At 50.2% G+C, this 27,012-nt stretch overlaps 1 protein-coding gene across 6 annotated transcripts; it reads left to right on the top strand.

The window, feature by feature from the left end:
- The first annotated feature begins 13,761 nt into the window (after positions 1–13,761).
- Positions 13,762–25,404, top strand: LOC102449234 (uncharacterized). Of its 6 annotated transcripts, XM_089771087.1 has the most exons (4): positions 13,763–14,595; positions 14,637–14,655; positions 17,519–17,719; positions 23,108–25,404. In XM_089771087.1, the coding sequence occupies exons 3-4, from the start codon at positions 17,581–17,583 to the stop codon at positions 24,487–24,489; spliced, it is 1,521 nt and encodes a 506-aa protein (XP_089627213.1). In that variant the 5' UTR covers positions 13,763–14,595; positions 14,637–14,655; positions 17,519–17,580; the 3' UTR covers positions 24,490–25,404. The 6 variants fall into 6 exon arrangements, with proteins under 6 accessions (XP_075768731.2, XP_075768733.2, XP_075768732.2 ...); XM_075912616.2 differs by having other exon boundaries at positions 13,762–14,655; positions 23,111–25,404; XM_075912619.2 differs by lacking the exons at positions 13,763–14,595; positions 14,637–14,655 and adding an exon at positions 19,010–19,186 and having other exon boundaries at positions 17,587–17,719; positions 23,111–25,404.
- The last annotated feature ends 1,608 nt before the right edge of the window (positions 25,405–27,012 follow it).

Genomic DNA, 27,012 nt, shown 5'->3' with positions numbered 1-27,012 from the left:
CCCCCGCGCCTGCGCGCAGAGCGAGGGCAGCGGACTCAATCGCGGCTACTGCGCATGCTCCGCTGGAGAGGCGCTGCTCGTTCGCTGCAGCCCGGTGCGCACCGGCGGAGGGTCGAAGTGATCTGAGGGGCGGGGACCCATCCGCCGTGTTTGCAAACCGGCCCGGGGGCATCTCGGGGCCCTTCCCAGGGCTGGGACCTGACGGCACCATGTGCCCAGGGACTGGCCAGGGCGGCGCTTCCCTGCCTGGCGGTGGCACGCAGGGAAACGTTTTAGCTGCAGCCTCTTGCAAACCCACCATGGCCCGGCCTGGCTCTAGGGCCCAGAGAATCCCTGTTTGGTTTCTATGTCTGCTTAGAGCTGCCTGACTCGCGCTATCAAGCAGGGGCCCGAACCTATGGCTAGGGCTGGATATGGCCCCTGGCTTGCCTGGATCTGGCCCCTGAACCTCTGGTAACCCCCCTCCTTTCCCCCCACGCCCATTGGAGAGCTTGCACTGGCTCCCAACCTAGAAAAGGTTCCAGTTTTAGCTCCTTTTAAAACGAACTCAGCAAAATCTTACCCTTAGGCTATGTCTAGACTGCAGCTCTTTTCTGGGATAAGGTGCCCCAAATGCCTTGGGGTAGCCACTGTTGCAGCAGGAATTTGGGCATCAGGTCACCCCATTGGGGACAATGAAGGGAGGTGAATCATTTTCCCTGGTATTAGGGAAAGTAGGACAGGACAAGGCCCTTGTAGCCACTGGGTCTGTGCAGGCTGGAGCTTTCGCCTACCAGTTCCCTCACCTGCTTCCTGCAAAGCTCTCAGCCTTCTGCTTCCCTGTCTATAGCAGGCAGCTAAAGGGGGAACAAATCACCACCCCAAATGTGCCTGTGGCCAGCATAGGGGTTGAACCCATGATCTTGGCATTATTACCACTACATGTGAATCAACTGAGCTAGCCAGCCTATCAGAGCCAAACTCACAAGTGGCCCTTTCAGAAAGGTGCCTCAGGCACTTTCAGGGATGTCTCTGCAGGTGCCAATGGCTTTTCTCTGATAGGGTCACTAGCAACTCACTGTGATTTGAGCTGGCTAGTTCAGCTGGTTTAAGGTTTGGTCAAGGTGGCTGGCGGCCGGCATGGCACACTGAGACTCAGGGCTAAGAGGCAGCCAGAATCTCTTGCTGCCAGCATCTTGCCTCCCAGCTTCTTCCCTGTCATCAGGAGCCACAGCCCCTTTCGGGCCCTGAGTCAGCCTGGGAAGGGAGGCAGGAATGGGGCCATGTAGCGAGTCAGGCTGAGGAAGGCAGGCAAAGCTCATCTTGCCTTGCAGGGCCACTGGCAGCAGCTTCTCTCTTGTGCGCTGCTGAGGAGAAAAACGTACTGAGAGGGACCATAAAGAACAATTTAAAAGAGTACTTAGAGGTGGGCACCAGTTAGCACCATAAGAGCAAGAGTCTGAGCCTGGCAGCTGCTGGGACCACACATGGGGGCATCAGGGGAAGCAGCAAGAAACACAATCCCAGGCCTCCTGTCACTCCAGCTAGGTTGTAAGTTACAGAGCCCAGCCCATCACAGCCACCAGCTGAGCCAGACAGACACAGACTGAGCTTCAGGGGGCATCAGACATCTGGCAGGAAGCACAAAATTATCTCTGGGGAGCCTGCAAGTAAGGAAACCAATGCACATGAAGCATGACGGTTTTGCAAGCCAGGACCCACTGAGATTTGAACTTACATTGGAGGAGTCAAGAGTCCTGAGTTTTGTCTCTTATACCTTGGGACTCAAGCCCCTTGTGACTCAATTAGGCTGAACTGGAGCCCCAGCTCATGCCCCCTGGGACCCAGCTTTGCCTGTTTTCCTTCCACCCAGAGCACTGTTCTTCGCCTGGGCTGCAAGGAGCCATCATCCTTGGGACGCCCTGAGACAGGCACAGGACTCTGCCTCCCCACAGCCAGCCCCACCCCACAGGCTTTGGGAGAACAAAGAGGGTCTCCGCTCACCCCACTGAATCCCACGGAGGTGCTGAGCTTCTGCCCCTGCCTCCTTCAGCTTGGCTTTCCTCCTCTGCCCCATTTCTGCCTCTCTTCCTCCTTGAGCAAGTCACACAAGGGAGGCAGCAGGAAGAGCCAGCCCCCCCCCCCCCCCAAGGCAGGGGAGGACAAGACAGAAGCCCCCCACAGGCATCTGGCCTGACTCATCTCTGTTCCCCAGGCTGGGACCTAGGTGCATTCTCAGCTGATGTCACCCCCTCCCCCCCCCCCCGACTCATGGGAGTTGGATTCATCCCTGTGGGGCAGCAGGAGCTGCTCTTAGCTGGGCACCAAGGGGAGTGTGACAGGGTGCTGGCCCTGCACTGTCCCTTTAAGACCAGGACTCAGGCCCTGAGCCAGGGCTAGAAAGAAAGAGGCCAGCTGGAGTGGTTTAGGGACAGTGAGAGCCCAGCTGGCAACTATCTATGGCAGCACAATTGGCTGGTGGAAGCCAGCTGAACCCATTAGGGGAGTGAGAGCCCAGCTGGCAGGTATATATAGAGAAGCACAGGTTGCTTAGGGGAGGGCTGACTACAGAGTAAGCAGGAGCTCCTTGGAGGGAGACAGCTGAAGGAGAAGGACTGGAGCAGGGAGCTCTCCCTCAGCAGTTGTGAGGGACTCCAAGAGAGGCCGGCGGAGGTGAGTGGGTGCCACCTGGAGACTGCCTGCCAAGGGGATGCCGGCCTGGAGATCGTAGCCAGCTGGGCAAGTCCAGGGGAAGGAAGCCTGGGGATCCAGGTAGGAAGTGGCCCAGGGCAGGAGCGGGAGCTGCCCCTCCCGGCCTGAGAACCTTGGTGCGTTTTGGCTGGATGGCCCCGCCAAGGGAGTGACCTGGTACATGGTAGCTCACAGGGCCCTGGGCTGGGACCCGGTGGAGTAGGGTGGGCCTGGGTCCCCCTACCTGGGGTATGCCCTGCTACAACGATAATCTGCTTTGTGGACTTGGCCTTGCTTAAAGGGCCAGTTAGAAACTGCTTTGTGCCTATGATGAGCAACCCAAACAGACTGTAACTTGCCCTGTGAGGGGCTGTATGAGGACAGTCAGGGGGCACTGAGGCACACTGGGGGTGTGCACCCCTTGACAGGGAGCAACAATAAGGGCAAATCCTGTTTCTGCCTGGCTTTGAACCAGGTACCTTTTGTGTTAGACAAACACAATAACCACTACACCACAGAAACACCTAGTCAACCTCCTTCTGCTGAGCCATGTGGTGCCAGGCGAGGGGCAGGAGCCAAGCATTTATCTGAGACCTCAGGACCCCGGCACGTGTCACCATCCCAGGTGTCTGTCTGACAGGAGCAGAAGGGGATTGACAGGGAGTGTGTCTCAGGGATTGTGTAGCTTGTTGTCCTGGTTAGGGGTGTGGCCAAAACACAGGCCTCAGTGTGAGCAAGATTTGAACCTGTGCAATGAAACCTTATTGGATTTTTAGTACAATACTTGAACCATTCAGCCATCACAGCTATGAGAAACTCTTCTCCTGTACATAAATGTGCAGAAAAATTCTGTTACTGTTTGGCCAGCTCAGATTACTGCAGGACAAAGGAATTCTCTCTTGTTAATTCTGTGCCCTCGGGAACGGACCAAACCGAAGGAGGCCAGACCCCCACCTGTGGACTCCAACCAAACCCTGTGACCCAGGGGTTGACAATCAAGATGATCAGTGTTTGCTGTACTTCTCCCTCCCTCCCAAGCCCAACTCCACAGTCTCAGTGGCTGGGGGAGATGTGCATGTTAGAGCCTCTGCTCATTGAGCTGTAGTTTTCTGTGCCCAGGGAGCCGGATGCAACCAGGGTGGGAAGGCTGGAGGGGAATGGCTGCGCTTTGGGAGTCAAAGGTGTTGGCTGGAACCATAAAGTAAAACAGTTTTAGAACCCTGTCCAAGGAGGGCACCATGGCTTAGTTGGCTAAAGCACCTGCCTTGTAAAAAGGGTGCAGAGGCTGCTGTGACTGGCACTGGCAAGACAGGGCTCTGACTGCAATTGCTGGAACAGGAGAGCCAGTGCCACAAGCCCTTGTGATTCCCTGGGGGTGTCAGCGCCCAGTGCTCCTGAGAGTACAACCTTTGCACCTCCTGCAGCCATGGAGAGTAACTCTCCTCTCCCCTCCCTTGGGACAGGCAATGGCAACACGTGTAGCAGCTGGGAGAAAAGTCCCAGAGAGTGGCCCCATGACTAATCTGGCCAAGGCACCAGCCAGATACAGGGGAGGTGAGGGAGGCACCCACCCAGTGGTGCCTGGCCAATGTGTCTGCTCTTCTCACCATCCCTCCATATGTAGCTGGAGTCAACTTCCTTCAGTAGAGCTTCTCTGTGTCCCCACAGCAAGAAGCCAAAGGCAGCAAAGAGCAGATTTCTGGCTGCTAGTGGGGTGCTCTCTGGGTCTTAGTTGGACTTTCTAAATCAAACACCTGAAAGTCAATCACTGTCGTTCCTCCCCAGATGGACGTGGTTCTTGTTCTTCTGCACAGCACAGCCCATTGAGACCAAGGACCGACCAATGGGCATTCAGATAACACCCTTGTTGAATGGACAGAAATAGAAACCAGACACACAGTGGCTGCATCTAGACTGGCAAGTTTTTCCACAAAAGCAATTGCTTTTGCGGAAAAACTTGCCAGCTGTCTACACTGGCCGCTTGAATTTCTGCAAGAACACTGACAAAGATTGTCAGTGTTCTTGCAGAAATACTATGCTGTTCTTGGCAATGCTTTTGCGTAAGAGGGCCAGTGTAGACAACGCGGTATTGTTTTGCGCAAAAAAGCTCCGATGGCAAATGGTGATCAGGGCTTTCTTGCACAAAACCGCGTCTAGATCGGCACGGACGCTTTTCTGCAAAAAGTGCTTTTGTGGAAAAGCGTCCATGCCAATCTAAACGCTCTTTTCTGCAACTGCTTTTCACGGAAAAACTTTGCTAGACGTAGCCAATGGGTTTGAACTGGCTCCAGCTGAGGGAGAGGTCTGCCTGGTTTATGTGCATTGGTGCTGGAGAACATTAAAGGTTTTTATTCATTTCAAGAGTCCACATAAATAGAAATCCAGATCGCAATGGAATTAAACATGTAAATATTTCAACTAAACAGACAATCTCCCAGAGGGCACTTAGATTTGAACCAAGGACCACTTGATGTGTAAACAAAACACCCTACTCCAAGCTATACCCCAATACTAAACAGGTGTCTGCATCCCGTGCTGAGAAGGGGGAAGGGAACAAGTGTCTTTTGTACAACACACATCTCAGGTAGGATGGACCCTCATTGTCCCAGATTGACTGGTCCTAACAAGGAGTTTGTCCCGAAAGGAGTTTGTCCCGAAAGCAGCAGAGCTGGGGCAGGACAGAGGTCATGTCTACGTGGAAAAGTAATTTTGTTATTCCTAAACAACAATGTAAGAAATAATTCTGAAATAACTGACAGCTTATTCTGACTTCTGTAAACCTCATTCTATGTAGAATAATGCCTATTCCAAATTCGCTATTTCAAAATAAGGCATGTGTAGATGCTCCACTGCTGCTAGTTCAAAATAACCCCTCCCCAGGGCCATTCTAAGTTATTCTTTCTTGCTCTCTAAACCAAGATAGCTCATGTACATTAGGGGAGCCTTCCTCAGACTATTTCTGAGGTTTCCCTGCAGTGTAGACGTGCTATTTTGAAAAGCTATTTTCGAATAACTATTTAAGAACAGCTTATTCCAAAATAAATGTTCAGTGTAGATGTTTCCAGAGATTACTGAGATGAAGCAGCTGGATTGAAACCAGGCGTGCAGAGGCCAGACTGAGAGCTGAGAGTCACAGGTGCCCACCCAAAGCACCATGTATAGGTCCTGTTGTGTAAGACAGTGTTCAAGACACTGAATCCTGTAATCTGATTTCAAATCCCAATGGGACCTGCTGGGGCAGGGCTGGTTGCTGTGAGGTTCTCACACTCCGTGGGTACATCTATGCTGCAGGCTTTTTGCACAAGAATGGCTGTTATTGTGCAAAAACTTGCAGAGCGTCTACACTGGCCCCTTCTCCGGAAGAGGAATGCTAATTTCTAACTTTGGAATAGGGAAATCCGCGGGGGATTTAAATATCCCCCCGCAGGATTTAAATAAACATGGCCGCCGCTTTTTTTCCGGCTTGGGGAAAAGCCGGAAAAGAGCGTCCAGACTGGCGCGATCCTCCAGAATAAAGCCCTTTTCCGGAGGATCTCTTATTCCTACTTTGAAGTATTCCTCTCCCCATGAGGAATAAGCCCTCTTTCACAAGAGGGCAGTGTGACTGGGCAGCAGGGGTTTCTTGCACAAGAAAGCCCTATGGCTAAAATGGCCTTCAGAACTTTCTTGCACAAGAGAGCATCTGCACTGCCATGGACACTCTTGGTCAAAAGCTCATCTCTTGTACAAAAAGCACATGGCAATGTGGACATGCGCTTGTGCAAGAACTCTTGCCTAAAACAGTTCTTGTGCAAGAAGTCTGCAGTGTAGATGTAGCCTAAAGTTTTTCATATTTTTTTGTTTTAAAAATATTTTAAACTGTTGTTCAATGTGCCCGAGGCCTAGAATTGTGCTGTAGCTGCCTCCCTTGCTACAGACACTGGCTCCGTGTGCATGGGCCTTCTGTCTGGGTGCTGGCGGGGGGGTGAGAAGAGGTGGGTGGCAATGGGTGCCAAGGCTCATACAGAGAAGCCAGCACCAGTGACTCTGCAAATGACCTCACTTTGCACACCTCAGCTTTTAGGAAACATTCTCCTCTTGTCTGCGCCTAACACCGGTGTCAATGTTTGCTACTGAGAGATTCTGTCTGGGGGAAAACAGCAATTCCAAGGGACCCTTACCTAGTGTTCAAACATCTCACAGCTGCCATGGTGAAAGGAAGCCAAAGAGACTTTACATCTCAGTTCTCTCCCAATATGGGACCTGACCCCACAGTTCTTTGCATAAAAGGCCAAAGCTTTGGACCTTAGGCCATACCAGTGATATTAAAAAGACAGAAATTCCCTCTTCCAAATGCATATTCCTCAGCTTTTAGGTGCTAGATTCCAGCCCTTGGAAGGAACCAGAAACACAGGAAGGGCTGACCACACTCCCTCTGAAATTCAGCTCTCAGGAGGCACCTCCAGCTGCCCCCAAAACTTGGGTCACCCACTAGCCCTGGGGGAAATTGAACACCTTGACAACTCTTCTCCCTCCTGAAGCCAGGGGCTTGTCTCCTGCAGCCCCAGCATGGAGCCGCACTGGTGCTCATGCTGCTCCTGGGGAAGGGAGCAGGTCCCGCTGGGGATGGGCAGGGAATGTCTGGTTATTACAGAAGGGGAAGGATAAAAAGCAGCCATGTTGCTGAGGGTGCAGGAGAGTGTCTGGGGCTGGCAGCACTGTGGGACAGCCCTGGGGGAGCTCTGCAATGTGACTGACTGGCTCCCAAGGCAGCAAGGGGAGAATCCCCCTTGGCAAGCGCAAGAGGCTCCAACTGGCCTATTCTGAATCTAGCTGAAGGGTTGCCCAGCCCTCCTGCTGGAGAGTCAGAACCCATCAATCAGCCCTCTGTTTGTCCCCTCCCCCACCAGGCAGGGCGGTGCCTATGCTCAGGCCAGCTTTAGGAAGCGTGGGGCCCAATTCAAACCATTTTGGCTGGGCACCACCACCCAGGAATTTTTGCTGAGCAAAAAAAGACCACTCACACAACAAACCACAACTACACACAAATATCACATCGGCAGTAGATCTGATCAAAATGTATATCAATATAGTTGAACATTTTCAAAAATATTCTATCCTTTATTATGCAAAATTTTACACAATTAAATCAGTTGCCTTAAGTGTAGGTCAAATATTTTCAATTGCAAACTATCCAATCTTTTCAATGAAGTTTGATTTTAAAAAAGTTACTGGAGAGCGTTGCAGTTTTCTGTTACATTGATTTACTTTATAAATAGCAAAAATGGAGTCTTTGTTAAGAAAGTGTCAGTTCTGTGGTCAAAGTCGAGTCCTTAGTGATTTCAGCACCACTGATTTCACTAGGTAATATGGTACCTCACCACCATTGCCTCCTTTGCATTGCCCTTCAACACACATTGCCTACATGTTGAGTCTAAGGTCAGTCTACACAAGGTTTTATCAATGATTTTTGTTCAAGCGATCACTGAGACAAGACAAGGACTCTCAATTGATTCTAGTCAGCTCTGCCTTTAAACACTGGGGCTATGTCTACACTGGCCCAGAAGAGGCATGCTAATTTCGAACTTTGGAATAGGGAAATCCGCGGGGGATTTAAATATCCCCCGTGGGATTTAAATAAACATGGCCACCGCTTTTTTCCGGCTTGGGGAAAGTATTGACTAGGACACTTATGACCAGATTTTCAAAGGTGTGTAAAGATCAGATATCTTTGAAGATCTGAGTTGGCAACTGTCTCTTTAGGAGCTTAATTACCTTTGAAAATCTGAGTTAGATTTCCAAGTACAATTATCAAAAATGACTTTAGTCACTCAAGTGCTTTTGAAAATTTTAACTAGGGGCCTAAAGAGACAAAAGGCAGGAGATATGGTATTCCTTTTAAAAATGTGATATCTATTTTTAACTAAACTTTATATTTTTCTTCCAGGGGCAACTGACCCCTCTGGCCCCCTCACTATGCCACTGCCCCCCTCCTGCAGATCTATCATCTTAATGCATGTGCAAGATCTGTGAGAGCTGTCCCATGAACCTGCAGTTAGTGTCCATGGCGCCTGCTTCTGGGTGGTGTCTCAAGGCTGCCACATTCACCTCCAAAGAGGAGGCTTCCCAAAGCAGGCCCTTGCTGCTGACCCCCAGGGTATCCACAGGTCCAGTCTCCTTTCAGTGGGTCCACCTTCTAGGGCTCATAGATCTTGGATCTGGCTTCCATCCTCTCTCCAACCACCATCAGAACTACTGTGCCCTCCTGGCTTAGGAAAAGAATAAACAGGAGGATTAGAAATTAACCCGCCCAGTCTCACGTCCCCTAGGCAGGGAATGAGCCATCTACATTAGGCCCCAGATGGAGTATCATATCAATTTCTGGGCACCACATTTCAGGAAATGTGGAGAAACTGGAGAAAGTCCAGAGAAGATTAACACAAATGATGAAAGGTTTGGAGAACACGAGATATGAGGCAAGGATGAAGAAATTGACCTTCTTTACCTTGGAAAAGAGAAGACCGAAAAGGGACATGAGAGCAGCTTTCAAGTATCTAAAAGAGTATCAGTATCAAAAGGAGGAGGAAGAAAAATTGTTCTGCTTGGCCTCTGAGGTTAGGATGAGAAGCAATGGGCTTAAATTGCAGATATTTAAGACCAGGTTAGACAGACACCTGTCAGGGATGAGCTAGAGCAACTCAACTTTGGAAGTCCTAGGGGCCACACTGATACTTACAGAACATGCTGAGGGCCTCAACTTAAGTGTGGTTGCATATGCAAGCAAATACATACAAATAGCTTCTCTCACACTGACAGGCATGAATACATAGATTAAGTCAAGGCTACACAACACACAGGCCCCATTTAAATCAGTTCTGCTGACAGTAATAAAATGCAATATTTCCCTGATTTCTACCCGTGTGACAGCACTTTTCATGAGCAATGACAGTCCAAGAATTTAACTACTAAAACACATATCAACAGAAGATCATTACACTGACTACTTTTTTGTTTTGGCTCCCACTCGCCCGCCATGTGGTGTTGCCCACAGAAACCAAAATGCACCGCGGGGCGCAAACAAACTGGCTGTGGGCAGCATACCAAGTTATTAATAAATATTTTATAAACCTTTACCTTTTCTCTCTGCTGACATGTCTCCTCTCCTTGCTCCATCATCTCCCTTAGTGCCTATTGCCCCTCAACTCCTCACCCTCCTCTACTGTCCTGACTACTGTCCTTCTCATTGCCCTCAGCCCTCCTATGACCTGCCCCCCTCCACTAGCCCTTCTCTCCCCCCCTAACTCTAACCCTGTGCCCACTCCTCCAGAAGCCCCGCTCTGATCAGGTGAGCTACCCCTCCTCATCCCCTCTAACATCTCCCTCTACACTCCTGCCCTGCCTTTCTCCTCTGGTGCTGGTCCCTCTCCTGCAGGTGTCTGCCCTTCTGCTTCACCCCCAGAATACCCTGGCACCTGCACCTTCCCTTAGCCCTGCACCCTCCTGGTTCCTCCCCCTTCCCTTACTGCCTCTGCCCCCTTTGCCCTCTTTTTTTCCCTGATGCCCATCCTCTCACCACTCTCTGCCCCCATTCCTCTCACGCCCCTGTGCCCTCACACATGCCTTGCTCCATCCCCACCTTTCTCATGCCCACCCTTTCTTTCAAGCCTTCTCCCAACACCTCCCTCTCCCCCCTCTAGCCCCCAATGCCCTTCCTCTCTCCTCTCCTCTCCTCTCCCAGCATCACCCTGTCCCCCCTCCCACTGACACCTCCCCTCCTGCCCTTTTCCTCATTGTCTGTACTTGGCCCCTGGAATTTGTCTCTCCTCTACCCTGTCTCTTGGTACCTTCCCTCAGGGCCGGCCTGAAGCCAATTCAGCCAGCCCTGCATCCTTGCACCCTGAAGTTGGCTCCCTCGGGTATTTATGTATTCTAGAGGCCATATTAAGCTCAAAAATTGTGTTTAAAGATGGTTATTGATCTAATAGCACCCAAAAGTAGCCAGAATGTGTTATCCCTAGAATACTATGCTCTTTCTGTCAGGCTCAGACCATTATCTAGAATCAGTGATGCCTGTATATTGACCTTCTTGGAGGAAACTTCAAAAAAATAAAAATTAGATTGTTAGAGCCAATGTACTCCCCCTAATAAGATCTGAAAGCTCCCTACCAGATGATTCATATTAAACTGAAAAATGGGAAATTGAATGGAGCTGTACTGAGGCACTGAATTTTCCACAAGATGTCAATCCCAAAGGTAAGTTGGAGTGAGTGGAGATGAAGAAAATTTGCTGGAGCTTGCCCCAGAAATATATTGAAAAACAGATGTAGCCTTTTAGTTGCTTTAAGTTGTGCCAGAGACCAATTCAGCTCCACGGATCAGAGGATACCAGTATTTCTGCAATGCATCTCTTCAAGTGTGCTGAGCAAAGCTCCCAGGCACCTGAGGATCCAGACCAGAGTCTCCACCTTTCCTATTGTCTTCCCCCTAGCCCATGTTGTCTGGTTCCTCTGTTTACCTTCTACCTTTCATTCCTTGTTACTCCAATCATTTTTCTTTTTTTGTCTTGTCTGCCCTTTCATTGTCTGCCCTTTTCCCCATTTCCTATGCTCTATCCACCCTGTCTCTTGATACCTTCCCCTTTATTCCAACCCCTGCCTCCGCAGAAGCCTCTTCCTCTCTCCCCCGCTTCCCCTCCATACAAGCCCCTTTCTCTCTCAGCCCTTCCCCCTAGCTTCTCCCTCCCTTACCTTCTGCGGGGCTAGACTCAGAACTGCATGCACCACCACCTTTTCAGTTTTAAAATCCCAGGCGTGATGTCATGTTACACCCGGGCGTCTCCCTGCTCACCTGCAAACGGTGCGCATGGCAACAGCAGCAGCGAGCACCGTGTACAGGTAAGGGGGAGCTGAGCCGGGAGCTGACTTCCGGGTGTAGGGGCCCCCTTTGGCACGGGGCCCGAATCGGCTTACGGTCACTCTTCATCTTTATAAATGAAGGCAGTGACTATTGTTAAATATCATCACTGAAAAATGTATGTGTGTATATAATACACTATAATTCTCTATATTATTTTAGTGTTTATATATCAGTGTGAGAAATAATGGTGACCTGCAAGAACTCAGGTGGTTAAACACAGGGTTCCATAGGACAACTAATTTTAATGAGGAGTAACAGTAGTTCGAATTAGGAGCTTTAATTCTAACTACCTAGCCCATGCTGCGTGTAGTTGCAGGCAGGTAATTGGAACTATCAGGCATTTAAAAATGGTGGCGTCTGGGAACATGCAAATGAAGCCCGGGATATTTAAATCCCAGGCTTCATTTGCAAGTTCAAATGACTACATTAGTCACTCTAATTTGAACTAGGGTGGCAGTGTAGACATACCCTTAGAAACTTGAAAGCTGCTCTCATGTCCCTTTTCAGTCTTCTCTTTTCCAAGGTAAACAAGGCCAATTCCTTCAGCCTTGCCTCATATCTCATGTTCTCTAGACCTTTCATCATTTGTGTTAATCTTCTCTGGACTTTCTCCAGTTTCTCCACATTTCCTGAAGTGTGGCGCCCAGAACTGGACATGATACTCCAGCTGGGGCCTAACGTAGATGACTCGTTCCCTGCCTAAGGGACGTGAGACTGGGCAGGCTAATTTCCAATCCTCCTGTTTATTTGTTTCCTAAGCCAGGTGGGCACAGTGGTTCTGATGGGGGGCCCTGCAGGAAGGCAGCCCGCAGTGCTCCCTGCCTGCCCCAGGACTGCAGGTGTCAAACAGCTATCCAGCCCACCCCAGAGGTGACCGCTTTTCAGCGAGCCTGAAGCAACACAGCACCAGCAATGCACAGGAGAATGGCTCCCAAGCATGGCTTGCTCATGACTGCTTCAGTCCAGTTGGATGGGCCTCAGCCTCTTTCCTTCCCCTCCCCTGTTTTGCAATGGGACTGTAAAGTCTGGGGAAGAGGAGTGGAGGCAGGCAGAGGTGTCTCCCTGCAGCAGATGTAGACACGTATCTGCATTAATCATTCTCTCATTGAAGTTTTTAGCTTTGTATTGAGTCCTTTTACATGGAAACTTTGTATTATGTCTTGGTGGAATAGTCCCTAGGACAAGTGAGGCAGAGACTGTCCCTGTGGGCTGAATGAGGTGGAAACGTATAAGGCAGAAGGTGAGCACCTCTTGGCAGTTGCAAAGGTTGGAGAGGGGATGGAAGTGGGCCCATTGAAAGGAGACTGGACCTGTGGATGCCTTGGGGTTCAGCAAGGGCCTGCTTTGGGAAGCCCCCTCTTTGGAGGTGAATGTGGCAGCATTGAGACACCACCCAGAAGCAGGCGCCACAGACACTAACTGCAGATGCATGGGATGGCTTGCACAGATCTTGCATATGCATAAGATGATAGATCTGCGGGGGGGGGGGAAGTGGCATAGCGAGGGGGCTGGACAGGGTCAGTTGCCCCTGGACACCATGCTAGGAAGGCACCAATTTAATCCCATTCTGCTCCTCCTGTCATCCCTCAGTTTTCGAGTTCCTACACCGCCTGCTACCGGCAGCTGGAGCCTCCTCCCTGCATCTCTGCTCCAAGCCCAACCCTCCTCCATCTCCACCAGCAGGTTAGTGCATGGAGGAGCCCCGCCTCAAACGGTAGGGGGTGGGAGAAGATGCAGTACAAGGAACGAATGGTGAGTGTTTTCAACCACAGAACCACCTAATTTGCAACACCTGGACCAGGTAGCAGAAGAGGGAGCAAACTGTGAGGCTGTGTCTACGTTGGCACCCCTTTCCGGAAAAGGGATGCTAATGAGACACTTCGGAATTGCAAATCCATGGGGGATTTAAATATCCCCCGCGGCATTTGCATTTACATGGCTGCCGCTTTTTTCCGGCTCGGGTTATGCCGGAGAAAAGTGCCAGTCTAGACTTGATTTTCCGGAAAATAAACCCTTATAGGGATCTTCCGGAAAAGGGTTTATTTTCTGGAAAATCATGTCTAGAGTGGCGCTCTTCTCCAGCATAACCCCAGGCCGGAAAAAAGTGGCAGCCATGTAAATGCAAATGCTGGGGGGGATATTTGAATCCCCCGTGGATTTGCAATTCCGAAGTGTCTCATTAGCATCTCTTTTCTGGAAAGGGGTGCCAATGTCGACACAGCCCGAATGTTTTGGACCAGGAACCCCGTCCCTCAGAATTTGCAACGCCTGGAGCAGGGAGCAAGTCCTGAGCAGTAGCCCAGAACGTCAGGGATGCAGGGCAGAAACCGCAACGAGGCGCAAAATAGGAGGGTTTCAGTTTTCGTCTTTATACCGGGGACGGAGCAAAGGTCCGTCCCGAGGCCGAAGCCGTTCGGTGAGAAACTCCCCCCGCCGGGGGTCACGTGAGCACCAACCCGCGCGCCTGGGACGCTCCGCCCCGATGCCAGAGTCTGTCCCTGCGCGCTCGGCCGGGCACAACCCCTCCGCCTGGCCCGGCTGCCGCGTCCCGAGCAGGCGGGAGGGGGGGCTCGATCCGACACGCGGGGGGCGTTGAGAAGCGCCCGATGCCCCCCAAGCTGCTCCCCGCACCTCACCTCGGCTCCTCCGCTTCTCCAGTCCTGCCCCTCCCCAGCGGCAGCCCAGCGAGTAACGGCGCCAGCACTACGCACAGCGCATGCGCAGTGACAACGGCGGGGTGTGTGCGCGCGCACAATGAAAATCCGGCCGGAGTGGTGCGGAATGGGGTCGGGTCGGACCGCGCGTGCGCAGGGGGACAACACTCCGCAGAGTAAAGCGCAGACCAGGAGCTGCCTGGTTATATCGCAGCCCCGCGGGGCTGGGCTCCAGGAGTCGAGCCGGGATCCCATCGTTCCATTCCCCCCGGGGGCGCGCGTGCAGCCGGGCCCAGCCCCTCCGCACGCGCCTCCCGCCCGCTGAGCAGCAGCTGCCGCCGCCGCCGCACCCGGAACCTGCGCGCGGAGTGAGGGCAGCAGCCTCAGCCGCGGCTACTGCGCATGCTCCGCTCGGGCGGCCTGAGGCCTGACACCGGTGCGTACGGCGCGGGAGCTGCTCGGGGCCAGCCGGACCGCGCGGGTGGGGGTGGGAGGGTCACACGGGGCTGGGGGCGAAGGAGGGATGGAAGTGACGGGCGCGGATAGAGGGGACTGGCGGGGGGGCATCTCGGGCCCTTCCCAGGGCTGGGGTCTGGCGGGCACCACGTGCCCAGGGACTGGCCGGGGCGCGCTTCCCTGCCGGGTGCGGGGCTCTCGCTTGCGCGCGGGGCGGACTCGGGGAAACGTTTTATCTGCAGCCCCTGCAAACCCGCCGTGGCTCGGCCTGCCTCGAGCGGCCAGGCAGGGGCTGGGAACCTACGGCTCGGGGGGGCGGGACATGGCCCCTGGTTTGCCTGGATCCGGCCCTTCTGGCAACCCTCTAATATGGGGGAGCTTGCACTGGCTTTCTAGCCCCAACTCCCCAGAGCCTGGTTATAGGTTAATGCTAGAGACTGCACATATTTCCCCACATGCACACTTGCCAGTATATTTTTTAGCCACCTGGATCAGACCTGACTTGAAACGGGTCTGGGACCTACCCCTGCTGTGGCTCTACATTTAAACCGTGCTCCCTGGCCTTTGTGTTTTAGGAGGCAGGTGGGCAGGCAGCCCCACTCAGTTCTGGCTCCTACTGGCTTCAGGAGCCCTCCCCTAGACAGGGACTGTTGCCACCCGGTGCTACTGCTCTTTATCAGAGGTAGCAGCACAGGGCAACAGATCCACTAGGGGAGCGGTTTTAAAACTGGCTCCCCTTGCAGATCCGGTGGCTGGTGCATGCAGGGCAGGGGCTGCTTGGAGCCAAACTGACTGCAAGAATGCAGGGTCCAGGAGGGAGGGGAGTCATACGGGGCAGAGGGGAGTCTGGGCTGGGGAGGGAGGGCAAGGGGGAGGGAAGTGACATTGTGTGGGAAGGGATGGGCCCATTTGCGATGTTTGCAAACCTGCACAAGGAAGAAGGAATATCTGGAAAGAGAAGGTTTTTCTGAAATTTGGTGTGGTGCAGATGTGACAAATTTCAGAAAAGCCTCTTTCAAAAGAAAAACAGAAAAAGATACTCAAATTCACAATTTGCATCTTTCTTTTCAACTTTTCCTTGTTGTGTAGATGTAGCCTTAGAGTGGGCAAGGTGAGGGGCAGGGGCTTCAGCAGAGTTACTGAGCAAGCTGTGCCCCTAACTTCTCCCTAAGTAGCACAGTCTTACAGGAAGCAGCTTTCTACATACTGCTGGTCTTGCTGCTCCCCAAGAGCTTTGGGGCATGTAAGAAACCCTCCTCCCTTCCCTAGGAGCAGTGCCCAGAGCTGCAGGGGGGGTTGGCCCCAGGCTTCTCCCTGCAGAGCTGGTTATGATCCCTGCCCAGGACCCAGAGAAACTGCCAGCAGCTCCTGGCACGTGTGGAGTGGGGGAGCCAGCCCTGGGACAGATCTGAAGGGGTTAAAGAGGGGTACAAGGATGTGAGAGGCTGGGGCAGAAGAGAGATGCAGGAGGCACTGAAGGGAGATGGGGGGATTCAAGGGAGACATGAGTCAGATGGGAGCAGGGGTGCAATGAAAGGAAATTCTGGGAGGTAAAGGGGGTATATGGCGAAGGGAGGTTGGGGGGAGACTGGGAGTATAAGCAGCCTGGATGGGGAAGGGAGAGAGACAGGGCAGGGGTTATACAGAAGGGGAGGGAGAGATACAGTGGCAGCTCCCCCATCTCGTGGGGCAGGAGGGGAGAGGGCAGAGGTGACTGGTGGTAGCACTTGGGGACACCAGCTCCTGTGCCCTTGACAAATTTAAGTTGCTAAATAGGGTGACCCAAATGCCCCCTGCCCCTTTGGGTGCCACTTCCTGTGCCCCTTCTTCTGCAAGCACCAGTCACCCACCCAGCAGCGAGAGGGGAATTTGTTGAATTATTATTTTAGTGTTGTAGATATCGGCAAACTGATCCATTACAGGTGGGCAGTATTATATTTGCTTATTGATTTTTTCCATTATAAATATGCAAATAAAATGTTCCTGTTCTGCCAAAAGTTTGTGGTTCTATGGTATAAAAAAGGTTGGGAACCACTGGCCTAGTGGACACTGGCCTAGTGGCTCAGTGAGAACCAATAACTGAAAGGTGAATCCAGACAGTTTCAGGCTAGACAGGAGACACAATGCTAAACAGCTGTCTGCCTCCAGTGTTGAGGCACAAATGTTTGTTAAAGAGGACAATGAGCCACAGATATTAATAGCCACAGGAAGTGGTGGATTCTCCATCTCTTGATGTCTTCAACTCAGCACTGGGTGACTTTCTAGAAAGCAGGCTGTGGGGAAACAGCTTTGTGCCTGGGTACCTGGGCTAAGTGTAATGGCTTGTATCGCAGAGGGGGTCAGACTGCAGGGCTAACGTTCCCCGTGGATACTGTTAATCTATTAACTTCAAGGTCTCATCCTGCAAACACTCATCCTGCAAACACTCATCCTGCAAACACTCACCATGCATGCTTAATAGTAAACATTTGACTGGCATTAACTTCACTTCATCTCTGTTGGGGGGGGGGGGTTATAAAGTGTCTGTTGGCTTAGCCCTTATGAGAGGGCCTGGGTCTGTGCTACAAATATATGGAGGAAAAGGAGGTATTTTAGCTGCAGGAACCTAAATTTAGATACCTGCAGCCATGTTCAGGTAGCATAATTAGTGGCTTGTTTCTCGAAAACACTGAGTGCTCAGAACTGAATCCATTGTTACAGATGCAGTAATGTTGAAATTCAGGCTCAGCATTTGCCCACTCTGGTCTAGCATGTGTGTCACCAGAGACAGTCTGGGCAGAATGGGAGTGTGGAAAGAAATTAAGCCCTTTCTGAAATGTCTCCAATTGCTCCTCTTCTGACAGGCTGCAGAACACTCATGTCAATCTCTGGCCCAGCCCCTGGCCTGTAGAGCCCGGGACAGGAAATGGCTGTGGCGGACCCGGTGAGCTTCGAGGAGGTGGCCGTGTATTTCTCTGAGGAGGAATGGGCTCTGCTGGACCCAGGGCAGAGAGCCCTCTACAGGGATGTGATGCGGGAGAATTATGAGGCTGTGAGCTGGCTGGGTAAGGATTCCTGTCCCCTTGGGCATCAGAAGCTGTGTGGGCTTTGGAGCAGCTGGGTTGCGTTTGGTTCAGGGTCCCTCATTGCCCCGACCCTAGTGTCAGGAGTATCAGCCCCAATAATCCTGGCTCCTGTGTGAGAGATTGTCCCCTCCATGCCCACTCCCAGGGGAAGCAGGTTCAGGGATATAACAGTGGTGCTGTTCTTCCCACATCCAAGGTCTCATCTTGCCCATGTTGTGCCTTGGCCAGAGTGGAAGGGCCCAGGCAGGAACAGTGGTTACCAGAGTTGTGGGTCTGGGTGCGTCTGCTGTTAGTGCCTGCAGAGTACTCCTCCTCAGGGTTTGAAGCAGCCAGCCAAGGACTCTCAGGCTACTTCCTCTGCCTCCTTTTGGCCCAAGTAGAGCATCTGATCCACAGAGCAGGGTGAGCTGAGCCCACCAGCCAGGAGCTTTGTGGACAGAGCCCTTGGGGAGCTGGAGCTCTGCTGGGTCCTTTCTCTCCCAAGTCCTAGTGACCTGCCATGTGGCAGCTGCAGTTTGAGCTCTGCCTGGGGTCCTCAGTGTCACTAGAGCTCCCGTTCTGAGCAGTGTGTTCCTGTCCTGCCCTGGGGTAGAAGGATGAAATGGGCCATTTAGGAGACTTAGTTGTACCCTAGAGAGTGCAGCAAAGCACTCAGCTCCTCCCTGGAGGTGGCACCTTTACTGCAGGTGAATGTGTCCTGGGATCTTGTACCAGCCAGAGCCCAGTCCCTGCAAGGTGTGGAAGGAGCCTCTCTGTGTGCGTGACTCGGATCCTGGCTCTGGAAGCAGTAATTGCACAGCCCTTAATGAACAAGATCAGCACTTGGTTCATTGCTCCCCTGACAGGATTTCCAGTCTCCAAAGCTCACGTGAGTTCTTGGGTAGAGCGAGGGGAGAAGCTGTGGGTCCCAGATCTCCAGGGCTGTGAGGAAGGGGAGATTGCTCACCTGTGTGGGAGACATTGACTATCAGCTAAATTTCTGTCTCATCATTGTATGTGTCAGTTGTGCATTTTCATCAAGTCTCACTGTCCCTTCAGCCTATCTTCAACTCCAGTCAGAGGGAAGGGGAGGGGGGGGCGGTGTTACCCAGGTTTCCTTCTACCTGAAGCCCTGGGTAACTTATTTCTGTGTGAGATGGTGTTGGGAAGTAACTTCAGGGAGACGTGTCCTCCCACCAGTAGGTGACTGGCACAAACAGGACCACATAAGAGCTTTCACTTAAACTTTAACATTATTTCATGTCAGTTACTTACACTTGTCTACAACAGGTTAATAAAATGCTCCCAAACTTCAGTAATAATAATTCCTGTTTGATCCGGCCCAAGACCTGCTCTGTCAGGACTCGGAGGCTGGTGGCTTCCCTCCATCAGGGGCGTGCGGTGCCTAGAGGGAGCTGCCATCCATTTTCAACAGCGAGATGCATCCTGACAGAGGCAGACTGAGAGGCAAGAGACTTTGCTCACTCTTCTTCCCGTACACCAACTCTTCCCACCGCTTCACCAGGGGCATGTGGTGTGCCAAGCCGCCAGGTGTTCAGAATGGCTGGTGGTTCTGTTTAGGTGCCACGTGGCCCTGGCTGCAGGGGGTGAGAGAGTTTGTGCGCTCTCTTGCACCCAGTCCTCGCACCTAGCTGCAATGATTGGCCTTGGGCAGGAAAGCACACAAAGTTTCTCCCCGCCACGCCTCCCAGAGACATATGGCTCCGAATGGCACATGGAGGTAACCTCCTTGAGCGGCCTGGGACTGTTCCAGGAGGGTGCCTGCCTCGGGGACCTTGTTAGTTTTCTAGATGGGAGCAGCCTAAGTAAGTGGCTCCTGGCCATTGCCTGCCTTCAACATCCCAGGCCCCCCCATTCTCAACTCCCTGCCCAGGACACCATGCAAATCCTCTGCACGTGCATCCTGCCCCAGGTCACAATTCCCTCTGTCGCCCAAGTCAAAATTCACTCCTGCACCTTTACTCCCTTCTGGACCCTGCACCCCAATCCCCTGTCTTCAAAACTCCTCCTTCACCCCAATTGCTTCTCTGACCCCACACCCTTTCCTGTACCCCAGTCCCTTACCCCAAGCTCCCTTCTGCACACAGCTGCCTTCCCAAACTCTACACCCCCTGCATAGAGATGTGTGGCCCATGAGCACTTTCCAAAATCTTAGTGTGCCTCCCCCCTTCAAAAATGATTACCCATCCCTGCTCTTGAGTGACCCAGTGGCAGTTTTAAGAGAGCCAATCTTCCTTCTGTTGGAGGGGACCATAAGATGTATCCCACAGGGGAATCCTTGATAATTCCCTCCTGATGAGTCCAAGTACCCCTAACTTGTTGTTCCTGTTCATTTTTTGGTATTACAGTAACACATCATTCTGGGGAAACTTATTAAGCGAGCAATGCTAAAAGTCAGGCAGGAGGTCACCTTCCAAACATCAGCCAGCCAGGATATTTCAGAGTTTGCCTGCCTTGGGCCCCTGCCAGATGTCACAAGAGGTTGATTGATCACGCCACACTACGAGGCGCATTCGGTCACCATCACAAAACATAAAAAACCTGCTTTATTTACATAGTTCCAGAATTAACTTTAGCAGCTTGCCAAGCGCAGCAAGTTTGCCACAACAACCATGCCATTGCCGGACCCTTGCCCTATAGGTGGACCACCATGGAGCTGGACATTTAATTTGGCATAAGGTGGATAGGGATAGGATAAGGTCTGATTAGAGAGTCATAGATTTTTTTTCTTACTATGTTGTACCCTTAAGATCCTATACGAGGGAAGAGCGGAAACACTAACTTTCGTTCTTTTGGACTTGCCCCTCATATGATTATAGTTGCAATGCAGTGGATCCCATTTCATCTTTTAAATTTACCAGGGCCACCTTTTCTATTTCTGTCCCCACTTTTCAGGCACTGTGAAAGTGCTTGCAGTCTGTTTAACAGCAGGAGGTGGTGCTTCATTCTTTTCCAGATTGTTAACCGCCTTTTCCAATTTCTTATTTTGCTGCTTTACTTGTTCGAGAAATCATATGCCTGGACAGCCTGTTGCTCTGCCAGCAGAACAGCTTTCCAGTGCTGGACAGCATGTATTGCTTTCTCTTTTTTAATTTCTTTTTCATTTTTTTGGGAAGCTTGTATAGTGGAATGTTGTTTAAGCCATTTTATTTTAATTGCAAAATTCTAGCTTTTTTACTTTATTCCTATTCTTTCCCAAATTTCCTCTGGATTTACTTCCCACTCAGGGATGTTGTCCCATTCCCCAGAAGCAACTGCAGCCACTTGCCTAGTGGTACATTCTAACTTTTGCCGTGGGTTCTCAATAATTAAATCACAATGGCTATGATCCAGAGGGGCTCTACCTTACTTCAGGGCTAATATTTTTATTATACCCTGTAAAACTTGATTCTCCTTTTTTTAATTTTCCCCTCACTTTCTCCAGTTGCCCTTTAGCTACACTTAGATGACTTTTTTTCTATCTCAAGCTCTTGCTTATATGCTCCCAAATCGACCTGCTGCAGTATACGCAAGTGAAACTGCTGCTGCCAACCACCTTTCTGCATTCATTTATACTTGTTAAAGGTATCCTCCAGATCTTCAGATTTAGATATGCCCTTCATCAATTTGGGACGAGAGGCCCATAGTGACAGTCAGACCTTTTAAGAGCCACTTTTCCCAACCCGATGGGGCTGATACCAACTGGCCCCTGCCACAAAATTCACTTCTTTCCTTTGGTCCCAAGATCTTCTTGGTATATAGATGAGAGACGGCAGCTTCCCTCCTATATTTTCCAAGGCACAGGCCTCAACACTGCAGTGTCAAAAGACACCCCCTCTCTTTCCTCCAGTGTACAGCCAAGAAGACACTCCTTGTCATATACTTTCCAGAGGTATGATTGACTCGGGCTATTTCCTCCAGGCAGACAGCCCCCATAGTCAAATATCACTTTAACAACACACTCCTTTCTTATCACTTCACCAGCAAATTCCTTCACACATCAGTGCTTTTACTGTGGATTCTTTTGTCTTTGCCTGCATTCTCCACCATCAGTCATGGGAGGGCACTTTTGTATGGTTGATCATGCCGCACTACAAGGTGCATTCGATCAGCGTCACACAACAAAAACCCCACAGTAGCCCAAATATACCTTTAACAAGTTTTATTGCAAGCAATTTAAGAGCAGTTTTAAAAGCTATATATATATATATAAAAATTAGCCATTAAAGGGCATTAGAAGGCATGTTAAAAACAATGTTTAAATTGAATAGTAAACAGTCTAAATCTAATCCTTAACCCAATATAGCAGCCTAATTCTTAATCCAATTTCACACACACACTCTTATACACACATCCCACTCACTCTCTGGAGCTGGCCAAACCCCAGGTAATGGAGTTGAGGCACAAGTCCAATGTGCACATGATCTCAATATGCTGAATCGATGGACTCCAACTCGTGGCAAAATGGTGTCGGATATAACCCCTTGGCGGGGGCCAGTCACATGACACGATGTCCACTGGTTGCACGCAGCCTGGTGGGGTGATGTTGAACCATCCTTGAGGCACCCTGCTCGTGCCACCCAATTCTGCTTGCCTCACCACAAGTGATAAATAATGGACTGTCCTTGATTAGGTTCCTCCCGTGTTACTCCTCCTTATCTGGGAACTTTGCCTCCTTCTGTACCATCTTGTCTCCTCAGCACACACAGTCTTTTTTTTCCCACACAGTCCCTTCTCCCAAAGTTGTAAACAAGTCTTAATTCTCCAGGGCACTGGCTTGAACCTTAGTATGGCCTCTCTTCAGCTCAATTACTGTTAATTCACTCATGCCAACCATTCACACGACCCATAATTTGTGCTACAGACACACTGAGGACACACAGGTAAGCTTCTCAGCAATTACAACAGAGATCTCTGCAGGAAGGACACGGGCCTTTCTGTGGCACCCTACTTCTGCCCCCTCCTGTGGCATGGTCATGTGTCTTTCTAGGTTCAACCACTGTTTGGGCTTACAGTAACTGTCATTGGTGGTTGATTTGAGTACTGAGTCACTAAGTTCATGACCTATCGCTAATGGTGCTCGTTAGCGCAGTTAGACTTAAAACCAGATTCATGCTTTGTATGTTTACCTGCATGTACAAGAATGATACAGGCACAGAAATAGGACATAAAGTTTATGGTTAAGACTGTAACTTTAAAAATGGTAGGCATAACACATCATGTAACATCTCAAAGATGCTTAATGAAAATTCATATTTCATGAAGCAGGAGGAGGCTGTGATAATTTCAACCCCCCAGCAGTTGCTGGGTGTTTTCTCTCCCTTTTTGAGTTCCTCTTTCAGCTTAGCCCAGAGAATGACTCCTGTCTGGTTTCTGTGTCTGTCCCAGCAGGTGATAGGATGCTGAGGGAGAGCAATAAGGAGAGTCTTCAGCAGGCAGGACTGGAGCAAGTCCCTCCACCTGGGATGTCACTGGAAAGATCTGAAGAGCATGTTTCCCAGAGTCCTGAGCAGGGAGAGACCTGTGAGAGTCATCTTAGCCCAGAAAAGCAGCAGGGAAATGGTAAATGCAGTCACAAGAGCAGAGGGGTGCAAAGAAACAAAGAAACTGTTCAACAGAAAATCCCCCATCAAGAGGGATCCTACACTTGCAGTGACTGTGGGAAAAGTTTCAAATGTCAACAGGTCCTTATTTTACACCAGATAATCCACAGAGGCAAGAAACTCTTCAACTTGCCTGCCTGTAGGAATAACTTTGATCTGAACTCCAAGCGTATTGCCCCTCAGGGAATGCATCCAACTGAGCAAATCTGTGAGTGCCCTGACTGCTGGAAAAAGTTACATTGCCCATTAGGTGTTACTGAACACCAGAGAAACCATAGAGCAGAGAAACCGTTCAAGTGGTCTGACTATGGGAAAAGTTTCAGTCTGCACTCACGCCTTGTTGAACATAGGAGAATCCACACAGACGAGAAACCCTTTGACTGCTCTGACTGTGGGAAAAGCTTCAGTACTAAGTCAAATCTTGTTACACATAGGAAAATCCACACAGGGGAGAAACCCTTTCATTGCTCTGACTGCGGGAAAAGCTTTAGTCGGCGTTCACATCTTAAGACTCATTGTGCAATCCACACGGGGGAGAAACCCTTCAACTGTTCTGAGTGTAGGAAAAGCTTCAGTCAGAATGCACACCTGATTAAACATCAGAGAATTCACACAGGGGAGAAACCCTTCAACTGCTCTCACTGTGGGAAAAGCTTTAGTCGGTGCTCACATCTCAAGACTCATTGTGCAATCCACACAGGGGAGAAACCTTTCAGCTGCTCTCACTGTGGGAAAAGCTTCAGTCAGATTGCAAGCCTGATTAAGCATCAGAGAATCCATACAGGGGAGAAACCCTTCAACTGCTCTCACTGTGGGAAAAGCTTCAGTCAGACTGGAAGCCTGAGTAAACATCAGAGAATCCATACAGGAGAGAAACCTTTCAGCTGCTCTGAGTGTGGGAAAAGCTTCAGTCAGAGCTCAAATCTTATTAATCATCAAAGAGTCCACACAGGGGAGAAACCCTTTAGTTGCTCTCACTGTGGGAAAAGCTTTAGTCGGCGCTCACATCTTAAAACCCATTGCACAGTTCACACAGGGGAGAAACCCTTCAGCTGCTCTCATTGTGAAAAAAGTTTCAGTCAGAACAGAAGCCTGATTAAGCATCAGAAAATCCATGTAGCAGAGAAACGTTTCAACTGCTCTGACAGAAAAAATGTTCAGTTGTAGCTGATAGGTTTTCGAACATCAGAGAACCAACATGGATGAGAAACTTTTTAATTGCTTTAACTGTGGGGAAATGGGTTTAAATTACACTGAAGGGAGGTTTAGGTTGGACATTAGGAAAAACTTGATAACTGTCAGGGTGGTGAAACACTGGAATAAATTGCCTAGGGAGATTGTGTTATCTTCATCACTGAAAATATTTAAGAACATGTTAGATCTTGTTGCATAAAAAGCCTCTGCCTGAGCTTGCTTAATTTTACACACTCATTTTCTGAAAATACACTAAACTGAAAGGTCTAAGGTTTTAAACTGCAACTCATTATAATCTTTGTCAAACTTTGCAATTCATTGTAATCTTTGTAAATTCATTTGCAGCTTTGTAACTCTCAGAAGCTTTGTTTTATAAGTTCAGAACTTACTCTAAGCTTCAATGTTGTAACCTTTGTAACTCTCAGCCGCTTTGCCTGAAACTTGCTCTAAACTGCATTCTCCCCTGTGTGATGAAGGTGTGTGTATGTAGTAGGAGTTGCAAGGCTGGAGTACATGCGGATGAGGCATCAGACTGCTGCTTTGCTGTGTAAAGAGAAGTCTGGGCATGCTCGTTGGTGATGAGATGGATGAGTCACAGGAGCCATACACACACAATAAAAAGAGAGAGAGAGAGCACTTGGCCAAAGTGTGTGTCTTTTTTTTTTTTTCTTCCCCTGTTCCTGAGAAGCTCCTCTTTACAGCCAGTATCTCTCCTGCCCAGCTCCCCAGCCATGATGAGCAGACAGATTCTCCAGAATCTAAATGCCTTGGCTCCTTCTGCAACCTAGGTGCCTGTGGTAGCAGCTCTATCTTCTTTAGTTTATACTTTTAGTGGCAGCTCTGTACCTTCTTTAGTCAAACAATAAACCCGTACTAGTGTAACCCTGAGTGGTCTCCAGTGGGAATTCTTTTGGAGTATCATTAACTGATGGAGAATGTGGGTAGACCACCAATAGGGTACACTAATTAGAGAAAAGGGGTGATATGGAGTAGGGAGCATGTGGGATCCTGATATGCCTGCTCCCCCTTTCAGGTACATTAGAGGAAAGGGGTGATATGGAGTAGGGAATGTGTGGGAAGCCCGATAAGCCTGTTCCCCCTTCCATATTTTGGGTACAATGCTACTATTTGGGATAAGAAAGGGGAAGAGCCCCCCGAATCAACAGTGGAGGGGAAGATGGCAAAATTCGCACTCTTCTCCCCACAGACCAAGGGTGTTGACCTTTAGGCCCCAGGGCAGTTGGGCCTCAGGGACCATCATGGCAGATATAGAAAATACATACAAGAAATATTATGATTTGTATTGTTCAAAGGCTAGAACAGCAGCATGGTTGTTGTGGCAAACTTGTTGTGTCTGGCAAACTGTGAAAGCGGACTATATTGCCAAAACTATGCAAGTGAAGCAGGTGTTGGAGCAGGTCAGGGCGGAAAGAGATATGTGGAAGGCACAGGCACAAGAAGCCGGGGCAAGCTGCCAGCAGCTGGCAAACTCTGCCATTAAGGCAAGGGGGAAAGCTGAAGAGGGAGAGGGAACAATGCAAGGAATTGGAGGCCCAAGCGGCGTGTTTGCGGGGGCTGGTTATAAAGCAGGGAGTCTGTTCCAGGGGAGGGCAGATGCACCCCTGAGATGGGGAACAAAGCTGTCATCCCGACGTGATCCTGAAGATTGAGATGGAGATATATGGTAAGACCCAGCTTGGTTGGGAGCACAATCAGCCTCAGTGGCAGCTGTGCAGTGGTTAACTTTTCAGCACCACCCTCCAGCCCAGGGAGGAGCCCCTGGATCTGTAACGGGTAACCATGCAGGAAATAGCTCTAACCCCTGCTGAAATAACTTCTCTGGCCTAGGGGTTAGGTCTGGTCAAAGCGAGCACATTTTCAGAATGGGTTTATCAGTTTTTGATGACAATAGAGTCAATCAACGGTCAGGGCAGTGTGTGTGTGTATGTTTCCGAGAAAAGGTTTAACGTCCGTGTCTTTACTGCTAGGACCAGGGTCCCATCGCAGAGGGTGGCCAGCAGGCCAACAGACGCCCCGTTATATAGGAAGAGCTTATTACACCTTAGATTTTAGCTGCTAGAACACGGGTTCCTTCGCAGCGGGCAGCCTAGGAAAGGCTGAAAAGGTGCCCCAACGGATCTTGTCACCTGGGAGTGACACAGATCCAAATGCCCAAGCTCTCCCTATGTCTGGCCCTTTATGACCGGCTGAAGTTCTTTTAAATTGTGCTTGGTTCTGTTACAGCAACTGAAGGAGTCAGGTTAAAGCTTAAACAGTTACGGGTTTATTAAAGAAGCTTATAAATCATATGGTTACAATGGCTATTGCTCTATTTCTTAAATGCTAGCAAATATATATATATATATATAGGTCTTAAAAATGATTACAGGAAAAAGGTAAAGATAGAAAATAGAAATAATGGTACCAAGTGACAGCTTAATCTTTAAAGAGCTCTAACACTATGTATATATATATACTTAAACAAAGGACCACATC

Source organism: Pelodiscus sinensis, chromosome 19 (assembly GCF_052426305.1).
Source record: "Pelodiscus sinensis isolate ZL-2025 chromosome 19, ASM5242630v1, whole genome shotgun sequence".
Taxonomy (NCBI): domain Eukaryota; kingdom Metazoa; phylum Chordata; order Testudines; family Trionychidae; genus Pelodiscus; species Pelodiscus sinensis.
Note: the sequence above shows the minus strand (reverse complement) of the source record. Positions and strands in the feature narration are given on the sequence as shown.

Excerpts from the sequence above, each read along its gene's own strand:
- LOC102449234 (XM_089771087.1), top strand. The coding sequence starts at position 17,581 with ATGGCTGTGGCGGACCCGGTGAGCTTCGAGGAGGTGGCCGTGTATTTC. Across the intron at positions 17,720-23,107 it reads TGAGGCTGTGAGCTGGCTGG|CAGGTGATAGGATGCTGAGG; the intron begins GTAAGGATTCCT and ends TGTCTGTCCCAG.